At 45.7% G+C, this 13,107-nt stretch overlaps 2 protein-coding genes across 2 annotated transcripts in view; one reads left to right on the top strand and one right to left on the bottom strand.

Annotated features, from left to right (window-relative positions):
• The window catches only part of kif20ba (kinesin family member 20Ba), a 49,473-nt gene extending 39,523 nt beyond the window's left edge, over positions 1–9,950 (top strand). Inside the window, exons 32-36 of the mRNA XM_063007764.1 lie at positions 669–719; positions 1,803–1,880; positions 6,988–7,114; positions 7,986–8,101; positions 9,579–9,950. Of these exons, the coding sequence (XP_062863834.1) occupies positions 669–719; positions 1,803–1,880; positions 6,988–7,114; positions 7,986–8,101; positions 9,579–9,659 (453 nt within the window). The 3' untranslated portion in view covers positions 9,660–9,950. The remainder of the gene's footprint in view (positions 1–668; positions 720–1,802; positions 1,881–6,987; positions 7,115–7,985; positions 8,102–9,578) is intronic.
• Positions 9,951–10,304: 354 nt separating this feature from the next.
• htr7a (5-hydroxytryptamine (serotonin) receptor 7a) lies at positions 10,305–12,839 on the bottom strand. Its single transcript, XM_063006752.1, is given in 7 exon segments — positions 10,305–10,402; positions 10,405–10,444; positions 10,447–10,657; positions 11,365–11,458; positions 11,461–11,478; positions 11,481–11,630; positions 12,830–12,839. Coding segments are annotated over 7 exon segments (621 nt in total).
• Positions 12,840–13,107: the final 268 nt, after the last annotated feature.

The following is a 13,107-nucleotide window of genomic DNA, read 5'->3' as shown; positions in this document are numbered from 1 at the left end:
GATGAGAAGCAAGTCACGTCTGATGAGAAGTGGGTCACGTCTGATGAGAAGCAAGTCACGTCTGATAAGAAGCGGGTCACGTCTGATGAGAATTGGGTCACGTCTGATGAGAAGCAGATCACGTCTGAGGAGAAGCGGGTCACGTCTGATGAGAAGCGGGTCACGTCTTATGAGAAGCAGATCACGTCTGAGGAGAAGCGGGTCACGTCTGAGGAGAAGCAGATCACGTCTGAGGAGAAGCAGATCACGTCTGAGGAGAAGCAGATCACGTCTGATGAGAAGCAGATCACGTCTGAGGAGAAGCAGATCACGTCTGAGGAGAAGCAGATCACGTCTGAGGAGAAGCAGATCACGTCTGAGGAGCTCTGTTAGAGAAGAGTGGAGCTTAGTCACTGCTGATAAGTCCCGGTACAGGAATTTAGGGGGTGAATACTTTTTCACAGCACTGTATGTATAAGATTGAATGTACTGAATGATTCTGATGACGTAATTTGGACGGTTTGGAGTTTCGGGTCTGGGTTCCGATTCTTCCCGTGGGAGTGAAGTGAACTTTGCGAATCCTCGCACCACCTCCACCGTTCTGTCTCCTCGGCAACCGATTAAATATCTCACATTGTGTGTGTGTGTGTGTGTGTGTGTGTGTGGTTTATGTCTTTGTGTCCTTCAAGAAAAGAGGCAGCAGCAGAAAGATCAAAGCCAGATGCAGCGCTGCTCCTCAGGTATCCCGATTCACCCGATTCTCCAAACACGCCCCTAACCCCTCCCTCCACCCCCCATGGTGATCTGCTCTGAGTGTACACAGTGCTGTAAGCGCTCAGGGATCGAGCCTCGTCACTGCGCCGTTTTGTTGAGGTCTGGTGCCACAACAGTTGGCACAGTGTGGCAGTGATTTAGGGCATCAAGCTTCCTGAATTCCACCCATGTGCCACCTTAGCAGCGCCTCTGAAGCACCCCGGGGGGGTTGTGTCGTAACCGAAAGGCGGTCCGGAGCGGGCGTGTCTCGGGCGCGTTGCGAATCCCGCGACAATGTGCGTTATACAAAACCTCTGACGCTCAGATCACCCTCCATCATACTGTATCTCCCATCCCATAATTCATCCTCATGTGCTTCATTCATTCATCTGACCCAGCTGCTATCGCTATCAGAATCATTCCTCCCTCACCGCTCTTATTAAGGATCCTGCAGAATTGCCGCTTACTGGATGTCTTTGATTTCTCTGAATCGTCTCTCCTGACTGTAATCGTTTGGTTCTGGTGTGGGGGGGGGGGGGCTTTCCCGGGACCAGTGATGTCACCGTGTCTGTATGAAAGTAAAGGACCCACATTATCTATCTCAAGGTTGTGAGTTTGAATCTCAGCTGTGCTGCAAGGACGACGATTTGCTGGCTCGAGGGTCTCTGTGCAGCGCCATCGATCAGCCAGCAGAGGGCGTCACTGCTGCAGTGATGAGGAATCCCCTCCGCCGGAGTTATACCCTCCTCATAACTGCAGCAGGGACGCCCTCTGCTGGCTGATCGATGGTGCTGCACAGAGACAGGAGATGATAAAGACTGGTGAGGTCAGGAGTGGAGGTCTGCAGCAGTAGGGAACTGGATATGACTTAAATGGCTGGACGCTATGACATCACTGGCCCAAGTTTATCTCAATTTTGGGGCAGGGGGGGGGGGGTGGGGGTAACCGGACCGTTCTCCTTTAATTCACCTCATAAACATCAGTGAGTGTGTTAATCTATCCATCCTAAAATCTCACTCAGTCCTACCATCAGTGTGTTCATTCTTCTTCTGTGTGTGTGTGTGTGTCAGGACGGGGTGGAGAACGAGAACAGGAGGAACACCAGGTGTAAGAAGACTCCTGCCCTCCCTGCACACCCGGAGGAGGAGGTACAACCACGACTTTTATTTATTTCTATTTGCATTTAATTGTAAATGTCTGCGCCCCCTGGCGAGCACGATCGGCAGTGCAGACTTTGTGCAGCAGACAAAACCAGCCACTAGTCTGCTGGGTGGGAAATAATGGGACTAAAAAATTAAAGTGGGCGGGGTCTTGGTTAGTAGGCTGAGGCGCCTGTACAGAAGTGGAGGGATGTGGAGATCAGTGCGTGACTCTTCTTGTGTGAGCAGGGCTCTAGAGTGCGACCAATTTGGTCGCACATGCGACCTAATTTCTCAATGGTGCGACTAAAAAAAATCTCAGGTCGCACCGGTGCGACCAGGCGTCCGAGGGAAAAAAAAAACAACAGACACACATTAGGCCAATAACATGGTCTAAACCAATCAGAGATAGTGAAGGGCGGGACAATATTGTAGCGGTGATATGTGAGCGACATTCAGCTCAGCCAATCAGAATGCAGCACCAGGTTTATACACGTGCGTTCGGATGTTCTGCAGTAAGTTTAGTTTTGTATATGAGACTCGCCGGATGTCCCCAGAATGGAAGTTCGGGTTCTGGAGCTCGGCGGTGTAAAGTGTTGTAACGCTCACTTAAGTCCTGACTAAACAGTTAAAGTGACTCGACCCTGTCGTGTGCCTTTATTCCCACACCTCCACCACCGCACAGCAAAAGACCCGCAGCATCCCCACCGGACAGCGGCTAGATGAGCCGACCCTCTACAGTAGCAAGGGGCTAATGCTAGCGGTAAAGTGCCGCGATAGTGAAAGTAAAAACACGACAATATTTTCGTTAAGTAAAATATATAAATAACTAAAAGACCAAAATATATTACAATACATGTAGTCAAAATACACAGTGAGTGCACCGCAAGCGATTTTGGGAATCTGTGTAAAAGATTCAGTAAAGCCGATAATATAATGCACTGCATTAAAGATTACACTCTAACACACACACAAACATATACATATCATTTTAAATATACACACACATATAAATAGATATACACACATACATACACATTTACTCTATTATTTTTATAATTTTTATAAGTGTGCTATAATTAGTCTATAATACTATAATTAACTGTAAAGAGCATGGGAAGACCATGGCCGGCAATAGTATATTTGTGACTGGTTCTAATACATTTCGAATTGAAAGGCTGAAAAAGCCCAATGCATCTATAAAACACATTACATGCGGCGATAAATGCACTGCCCAAGTGTCCCCTCTCCCCACTGCCCTTCAGTGTCAGGCAGCAGCAAACAGATCATCAGACGAGGCCATGTTGACCAGATTGTTAGTTATTTCCAAGTCAATATTGCCTGTATGGACAGTGATTAAAAAAAAAAAAAAAAGTGAACCTGTAAAACTGCGGTGTTAAATGCGATGCGGTCGAAAATTTGGGTGCACCTAACTTTTGTGCTGGTGCACCTAAGAAAAAAAGTTAGGTGCACCAGTGCAACCAGTGCAAAACGTTAGTCTAGAGCCCTGGTGAGACCGACCTCACGCACCGATCCACTGAAATACGGGCAAATAAGAAGGGGTCGGTGGAGCGCACACGCGTCAGAAGGAGGGCGTGTCAGGAGAATATACCGTCCTCGTACACCATAAGGGGTCTCTTGCAGAGGAACTGGGTATGTTAATTTGTGGGGGGGGGTGGGGGGGGTGGATCTGGACTCACCGCAGGCTGCCTTTATGTGAATTTACATTTTCGGCATTTAGGAGACTTACAGTATACAGTCTAAGCAATTCAAAGGTTAGGGGCCATGGTTAAGGGCCCAACAGTGGTGGCAGTAGTGGGGCTTGAACCAGAAGCCTTCTGCATACTGGACCAGTACCCTAACCACTTTTATTCAAAGTGACTTACAGTACTGTGACAGTATACAGTCTGAGCAATTGAGGGTTAAGGGCCTTGCTCAAGGGCCCAACAGTAGCAACCTGGCAGTAGTGGGGCTTGAACCTGCGACTTTTCGATTACTAGTTCAGTACCTTAACCAGTAGGCTACAACTAGCTCGTTTATTCTGTGGGGTTTGGGGAGGCGCCCATAGGGACAAAAATATTGGGACGCCCCTTCTAATGAAATTTGCAGTTCCTAACAGGTGTAATAAATCAATTATATAAAAAGGCAGCAACAGTTTAGGGAAGGACCTTGCCTGTTTCGGCATGAGCGAGCTCTACGTTTACATTTTCATTTTCAGAGTTTAGCACTTTTACTTTTTAGACACATTTATCCAAAGCGACTTACAATACTGTGACAGTAAAGGGCCTTGCTCAAGGGCCCAACAGTGACAACCTGGCAGTGGTGGGATTTGAACCAGCAACCTTTTCCACTAGGCTACATCTGCCCTTTCTATATAGACATGAAGAAAAGCTCCAGTGTCCTGCACAGGGCCCTGAGCTCAGCCCCACACAACAGCTCTGGGATGAATCGGAACACCGACTGAGGCTTTCTTGACCAACGTTAGTGCCCAGCTATACAGCACAAGTTCCCACAGACACACTGCAAAGTCTTGTGAGAAGCTTCTTAAAAGTTGTTCTAGCTGTTTTAATACAGTTTATTTCTGTGATGGGCAGGTGTAGCCTGGTGGTTAAGGTACTGGACTAGTAATCAGAAGGTTGTCGGTTCAAGCCCCACCTCTGCCAGGTTGCCACTGTTGGGCCCTCGCGCAAGGCCCTTAACCCTCAATTGCTCAGACTGTATACTGTCACTTACCTATACTGTAAGTTACTTTGGATAAAAGCGTCTGATAATGTACAGTGCCTTGCAAAAGTATTCAGCCCCCTTGAACTTTTCAACCTTTTGCCACATTTCAGGCTTTAAACATAACGATATGAAATTGTCGTTTTTTGTGAAGAATCAACAACAAGCGGGACACAATCGTGAAGTGGAACGAAATTTATTGGATATTTTAAACTTTTTTTAGAAATAAAAAACTGAAAAGTGGGGCGTGCAATATTATTCAGCCCCCTTGCGTTAATACTTTGTAGCGCCACCTTTTGCTGCGATTACAGCTGCAAGTCGCTTGGGGTATGTCTCTATCAGTTTTGCACATCGAGATACTGAAATTTTTGCCCATTCTTCCTTGCAAAACAGCTCGAGCTCAGTGAGGTTGGATGGAGAGCGTTTGTGAACAGCAGTTTTCAGCTCTTTCCACAGATTCTCGATGGGATTCAGGTCTGGACTTTGACTTGGCCATTCTAACACCTGGATACATTTATTTGTGAACCATTCCATTGTAGATTTTGCTTTATGTTTTGGATCATTGTCTTGTTGGAAGATAAATCTCCGTCCCAGTCTCAGGTCTTTTGCAGACTGCAACAGGTTTTCTTCCAGAATGGTCCTGTATTTGGCTCCATCCATCTTCCCATCAATTTTAACCATCTTCCCTGTCCCTGCTGAAGAAAAGCAGGCCCAAACCATGATGCTGCCACCACCATGTTTGACAGTGGGGATGGTGTGTTCAGGGTGATGAGCTGTGTTGCTTTTATGCCAAACATAACGTTTTGCATTGTGGCCAAAAAGTTCGATTTTGGTTTCATCTGACCAGAGCACCTTCTTCCACATGCTTGGTGTGTCTCCCAGGTGACTTTTTATAGATATCTTTGAGAAATGGCTTTCTTCTTGCCACTCTTCCATAAAGGCCAGATTTGTGCAGTGTACGACTGATTGTTGTCCTATGGACAGAGTCTCCCACCTCAGCTGTAGATCTCTGCAGTTCATTCAGAGTGATCATGGGCCTCTTGGCTGCATCTCTGATCAGTCTTCTCCTTGTTTGAGCTGAAAGTTTAGAGGGACGGCCGGGTCTTGGTAGATTTGCAGTGGTCTGATACTCCCTTCATTTCAATATGATCGCTTGCACAGTGCTCCTTGAGATGTTTAAAGCTTGGGAAATCTTTTTGTATCCAAATTCGGCTTTAAACTTCTCCACAACAGTATCTCGGACCTGCCTGGTGTGTTCCTTGGTCTTCATGATGCTCTCTGCGCTTTAAACAGAACTCTGAGACTATCACAGAGCAGGTGCATTTATACGGAGACTTGATTACACACAGGTGGATTCTATTTATCACCATCAGTCATTTAGGTCAACATTGGATCATTCAGAGATCCTCACTGAACTTCTGGAGTGAGTTTGCTGCACTGAAAGTAAAGGGACTCAATAATATTGCACGCCCCACTTTTCAGGTTTTTATTTCTAAAAAAAGTTTAAAATATCCAATAAATTTCGTTCCACTTCACAATTGTGTCGCACTTGTTATTGATTCTTCACAAAAAATTACAATTTCATATCTTTATGTTTAAAGCCTGAAATGTGGCAAAAGGTTGAAAAGTTCAAGGGGGCTGAATACTTTTGCAAGGCACTGTAAATGTAGAGCTTGCTGATGTTGGAACAGGAAAGGTCCTTCCCTAAACTGTTGTTTCCTTTATGTGATTGATTATTACACCTGTTAGGAACTGTTGTGGATGAAACACATGAATTCAGTCATTAAAAGGGGCGTCCCAATAGTTTAGTCCCTATGGGCGCCTCCCCAAACCCCACAGAATAAACGAGCTCATTAATGCACTAGAATAATTCCACTAGGTGTAGCCTACTGGTTAAGGTACTGGACCAGTAATCGAAAGGTCACTGGTTCAAGCCCCATTACTGCCAGGTTGCCACTGTTGGGCCCTTGAGTGAGGCCCTTAACTCTTAATTGCTTAGACTGTATACTGTCACAGTACTGTAAGTCACTTTGGATGAAAGTGTCTGGGGCAGTTGTAGCCTAGGGGTTAAGGTACTGGTCCAGTAAGCAGAAGGTTGCTGGTTCAAACCCCACCACTGCCACCGCTGTTGGGCCCTTGAGCAAGGCCCTTAACCTTTGAATTGCTTAGACTGTGTACTGTCACAGTACTGTAAGTCTCTCTGGATAAAAGCGTCCGCTAAATGTCAAAATGTAAATGTAATTGGGCGTCCGAATACTTTTGGCTGTACAGTGTTTCGGTGTGTACAGGAGTGTTTAGTTCTGGTTCTGTAGGAGGAACTTGGTGCATTAAAATCACTAAACCAATCACTTTTATTGATCTGTTATGATTATTATTCCTACTCTGTGGCTCTCAGATGTCTCCAGCACTGGTGGTGAAAAGTTCCCACAGTTCCCAGTCCAGTCTGAAAGGGAAGAAGGAGGGAAAGTTCCCCAAGATCGGAGATCTCCTCAACAGCTCGCCCAACTTCCTGGGGAGCAAAGGTACAATCACTGACAGGAAGGCACATGTGGTAACGAGCCTGTCCGGCCGAGGTCAGGTCCGATCCAGAGGTTCTGCTGTAACATCAGATCATGTCCTAAATTGATAAATTCCATCCAGTATTTACAGTGCAGTGCACCAGTTCTACTCAGAGCAAACCAGCACCAGACCATAATACTACCACCACCGTGCTTTACAGTAGGTGCAGTGTTGTTGGGTTTGAATCCTTCACCTACTTAACAGTCCTGATTCCTCCTGGTGGATCTTGAATCATTCAGACGTTCCCTCTCAACCTGACGTGTAGTTTAAATTTTCCATGTACTTTCCTTCCCACACTTGGCAGAGACCACTGTTCCATGTAGTCTGTAATGGTGCAGTCGAACTAGCCGTGATTATATGGACACAGGAAGTCAGCAGCTGTAGTCTTCTTACATCACCAGACTCATCAGTAAAGTTGCTGCTAGAAGCTCCCGATTTAGTCATATCCGATTCCTGATTGTGAATCCACAATGGCTGGATCATCGCACACCCTATCCGACCCGTGTCCAATCTGCGCCGCTTCTTATCACCCGTCAGTGTTGGGTTCCCACACAGATACGTATCGTGTATTGTAGTGGCTGTGGGAAGAGACGCCATCCGACCCTCCCTCCCTCGGACACAACCAAATGTCGCTGGCTCTGCTGAGCTGTCCATATATTTTTAACCAGGTAGATTTTTTTTTTAATAAAATCCTTAATAATCTTAGAAAAGAATTAAAATAAATTAGTCTTAAATCTTCGGTCAGAACAAGCAGAGTTGCATATCGCTGTATGTAAACTTCTGACCCACAGTGTGCAGATGTCTATATATTTATGTCTCTCTCTATCTCTAAAGCCAAGAGGATCATGGGATTGATGAGCGGTAAATCTCCAGACGAGGGCGGATCGTCGCTCAAACGACCCAAACGAAAAATCAAAATCTCGTCTCCCATGAACATCTCGGCCAATCAGGTAAACAAGGTCCCGGCGGTCAGGAGCTCCACCAGTCAGAGACCTGCCACCAGCAGCTTTATATCTCATCATCATATTAATACAGCACTACCTCGTAACCTGACGTTCCCTAAACTCGAAATCTTTGTAACTCGACACCCTTCGTGGAGAAATTTTACCCCTAAACTCGTCGTTTGTGCGACTGTCTCTTTGTTCAGCGCTCGGCTTGATCAGTAAACCCTGATCAGCGTGTGAATCTGATCTGAATCTGCATCAGTGTGGAATAAGGATCAGATCCAGGGTTACAGCTCCACATGTATCTGTGTTTATCTGGATTCTCCTCCCTGTTTCACTTTTAAACTTGTGTTACAGCTCCAGCTTCTGAGAAATGGTGAGAATCAGAATCAGCTTCTCCCAGAGTCTAAAACGCTTCTGGTTGAAAATAAAGCTTAACGTGGTTTAATGTAGTAAAAGAAGGAGACAGGAGCACTAAACTTCTCTTCATTATTACTGCTCATAAGTTCCTCCACTGATCACATTCCTCACTCGCTGTTTTACTACAATAAGTCTAAATAAAAACACTGAAATACAATTACAAACAGTTAAAAATCAATTAAACGAGCCGCTCAGGTGGTGCAGTGGAAAAACACACGCTGTTCATCAGAGCTGAGATCTGGAGTACATGGTGTCGAATCTCGGCTCTACCTTGCCAGCTGGGGCTGAGTGGCTACATGAACAACGATTGGGGTGGGACTAAGCCAGAGGGGGACACTCTCTCTCAGACTAGTGTGATTACGCCCTCTGCTGGATGGTTGGTGGCGCCTGCATGGAAATGGGAAGGAGTGCGGTAGAGGGTGTGGCTCTCCGTACACAGTGCTGTACTGCACTGCACTCATCAAGTGTAGGTGATAAGATGTTTGATTGCTGTGCACGTGTCGGAGGGGGAGTGGAGCAGCCTCGTCCTCCCCAATCAGCAGCAGGGACCAGCATTAGTGAGCGGATGATTGATGGGTAGCGCTAAAGTGGAGAAAAATGGGGGGAAATAATAAAATATTTTAAAATAAATAAACCAATAAAAATACAATAAAAGCTGCACTTTAGTTTTACTTCTTTATTGTTTCCTGACGCTTCTTAATGCTGGAGATGCTTGATGTTGGAATACCGTATTCCCTTCAGCACCGGCGCATTCACATGAGAAGTGACGCTTTTTGGCGCTGTGTAAGGACCCTGGTTAGTAGCCCGACGCGGCTGTACAAAAGTGGAGGAACATGAAGATCCACCGAAATATCGGCAAATTAGAAGGGGTCGGGTCGGAGGGAGGGCGTGTCAGGAGAATATACCCTCCTCACACACTATCCCCCTCCAGCAGAGGAAGAGGAACCGGCTACGACTAAACTAGGAGAAAAGGGGGGTTATGCAATTAAAAAAACAAGGTGCTTGGAACAGACCCCCGAGTGGTTTTTGTAGTAACCCGGTCCTGATGTGAATGTGGTTGCAGTTCATCAGTGGAGACGTGGTGGAGGAGAAAGAAATCGAGCTGAACATGAAGAGGCGCCTGCGCAGCAAAACTCAGAAGTAACCCGCAGAGACCCTGACCACGCCCTGCAGTCACTACACGTCTTATCTTCTTCTGTGTGTTTTATAAGTGTGTGTGTGATTTTTATTACTCTGTCTTTGTGGTGTGTGTGTGTGTGTGTGTGTGTCACGTTTGCACTTTTCCTGACGGCGCTCGTCGGTTGTGGCGGTGCCGTGATGCTGTTCTGTGTTCTGTATGATGGTTCACACGCATGAGGAAGGTTAAAGTTCACCTTTATATATCACTATTTTATATATCTGCACTGTTTTTAATCTGTATTTAACATGTAAAGCTGTCGGGGGGGGGGGGGGGGGGGGGTTGTTATGTTGGGGGTATCAGTGCTGTCATTACTGTGTAATAGACGGTGTATGATTCCGTCTGTCCGGCTAATAAATGTAAATATGTTTATATAAACCCGACCTGTGTTACCATTTTTAATCTGTAGAACATTCGAATTGAGCTAGCTGGGTGGCACATGGCTGGCGCATTCGAAGTGGTCAGTTTGAATCTTAGCAGTCACACCCAATCACAATCGTTTTTTTTTTATTTTGGAGGGGGGTGTTGGATGGCAACTCTTTCTTTTTCTGGCTCCGCTGTGATGTTAGATCTCTGGGACTTGTATGGACCACTGTTCGAGTCACATGGAGCTTAACGTGGCTCTGTGTGGGAACCCATCTCACCGTCGCCTCCCTTGGCTGGACGAGGGAATCCTGACATGGCGTGTTTGGTGGCGCTGAGCTTGGCGGATGGTAAATCCGGTGGTACATCACCAGCATGACGCTCATGGATGTACATAGAAGGCCACGGCGGTGGAGTAGATGGTGTAATCGAAGTCCTGGCTGATCAGGCACTGGTTGTCGTCGTTGACGTTCTGCGCCCAGCCGAACAGCGGCGGTAGAGAGATGGAGGCCGACAGCAGCCACACAGACAGAACCTTCCTCGCCATGCACCAGACGTTCTGGTGCACCAGGTACCTCAATGGCCTTATGATGCCGAGGTACCTGGAGGAGAAGTACAAAACCATCATCATATTATAAACATGCCCCAAGAGTCCTTGAATCCACACGTGAGAAACCGGAGGTAGCTACACTGTATAGCCAAAAGTATGTGGACACCTGACCATGGGCTTGATGGACATCCAATTCCCAAACCCCCCCCCCCAGAACTATAACAGAGTTGCAGGAATTCTAGGACCATTCAATGATGACAGCAGTCCTGGCTCACAGTCCATGTTCCGATTCATCCCAAAGCTGTTTAGTGAGATTGAGATCAGGACTGTGCATTACACATCAGTGCAGTGTGCAGTAATTTCTTATATCTGATTCTGATGGGTGGGGTTATGATAACCCCTTAATATTGTTCAGAACCAAGCTTGGACAACATTCTTTATGGGAAACAGAAGCTCAGTGGTTAAGATACTGAACTTGTATTCAGAAGGTTGCCAATTCAAGCCCCACCGCCTTTAAGTTAAGCCTGTTGGACCCCTGAGTAAGGCTCTTAACCCTCAATTGCTCAAAAAGTCAAGAGATTTCTGTAAGCACCAAAATGACTTCCATCATGTAACCAGGGCCCTAAAATGTCCCTCATCTTTAACATCAAACCAGATTCATTTATAAACATCAGGTCCCAACAGTGGCAACCTGGCAGTGATGTGGTTTAAACCAGCAGCTGGGCTGCACCTGCCCTCATACACCTGTCCTGAGCTCACCTGTCGATGCTGATGACACACAGGGTCACGATGGAGGCGGTGCAGAACATCACGTCCATGGTGATGAGGACGTTACAGAAGAACCAACTGAAGATCCGCCGATCAGATCCGTCACACGAACGGCATGAACAGGTCGGCCAGCGACACCATCAGGTAGTTGGAAGGCTGGTGCAGTTTCTCCACTGAGTGCATGGACGCGAGCAGGTTCTCACACACGGTGCCCAGCGTGAGCATGCTCAGCACGCCGTAACTCTGCTCCGGTTCTCCTGTTTAGAGGGAAGGTGCAGGGAGCACGGAGGCTTGGGACACTGCCACCGCTTCACTCGGGTGGGGCGGTCTAGGTCCTTTCTGTGTGGAGTTTGCATGTTCTTCCCGTGTCTGTGTGGGTTTCCTCTGGGAGCTCCGGTTTTCTCCCACAGTCCAAAAACATGCAGTCAGGTTAACTGGAGACACTGAATCGCCCTATAGGCGAGTGTGTGTGTGTGTTCCGCCCACTGAGTTGTAACATAACAGTGAAAGAAATTAAATGAATCCAGAGATGAAACAATGCAGATACGTGACATTTTATAAAAGTTAAGAGGAAATAAATGGGGGTGGGGGGGTGAAGGACCGGTGCCAGTATGTGGAACCTGTTCCTCTACGTCCTGTATACTGAGAAGCAGAAAATCTCTGATACTTTAAAGCTTTTAGGAAAATAAATCAATGAATTACACAATCAAAATCGCACTGTTGATATAATAATGATAATAATAATAATAATAAAAATCCCTAAAATGATGCACAGTTTGATCTTCCAGACTTTTACTGATTTCATTACTGAGTTTCTTTAATAAAGCAATAAAGTTCTGCTAGAATTAGTTCGGTTCTTTTAAGTCTTTTAAACTGAAGAACTGAAACGTTTTTGGGATGGACCCCTCAGGGTGCTGTACTTATTCTGTACCTTTGTAGCATTTACATAAAACGACATTATTTTATTTTATCTTTATTGATTTTAATAGAACTCGGCAAATCTGTGAGGAAGAAATGTGGAAAGTTTAGAACCTTCACATTCTGTTTTGTTTAACGAATTTATTTATTGTTATTTTTGTGTTGCATCTAGAACTAAAGATTGGTGGTTGTTATAAAGGGAACAATCATTTGTGTAGAAGAGGTTTAGTGTGTGATTGGAATCACTATAAAACTTTAAAGTTCTATTTCTATATACTATATAATTTACAGTGGTGTGAAAAAGTGTTTGCCCCCTTCCTCATTTCCTGTTTTTTTGCATGTTTGTCACACTAAAGTGTTTCGGAACATCAAACCAATTCAAATATTAGTCAAAGACAACACAAGTAAACACAAAATGCAATTTTTAAATGAAGGTGTTTATTATTAAGGGAGAAAAAAAATCCAAACCTTCATGGCCCTGTGTGAAAAAGTGATTGCCCCCCTTGTTAAAACATACTGTAACTGTGGTTTATCACACCTGAGTACATTGTCTCTAGCCACACCCAGGCCTGATTATTGCCACACCTGTTCTCAATCAAGACATCACTTAAATAGGACCTGCCTGACAAAGTGAAGTCCACCAAAAGAATGTCCGACCATCTGTTCGTGACCTCAAGATGAAACGAACTTGGGTTCTGCAGCAGGACAATGATCCAAAACACACCAGCAAGTCCACCTCTGAATGGCTGAAGAAAAACAAAATGAAGACTTTGGAGTGGCCTAGTCAAAGTCCTGACCTGAATCCTATTGAGATGC

This window comes from Trichomycterus rosablanca, chromosome 13 (assembly GCF_030014385.1).
Source record: "Trichomycterus rosablanca isolate fTriRos1 chromosome 13, fTriRos1.hap1, whole genome shotgun sequence".
In the NCBI taxonomy this organism is placed as follows: domain Eukaryota; kingdom Metazoa; phylum Chordata; class Actinopteri; order Siluriformes; family Trichomycteridae; genus Trichomycterus; species Trichomycterus rosablanca.
Note: the sequence above shows the minus strand (reverse complement) of the source record. Positions and strands in the feature narration are given on the sequence as shown.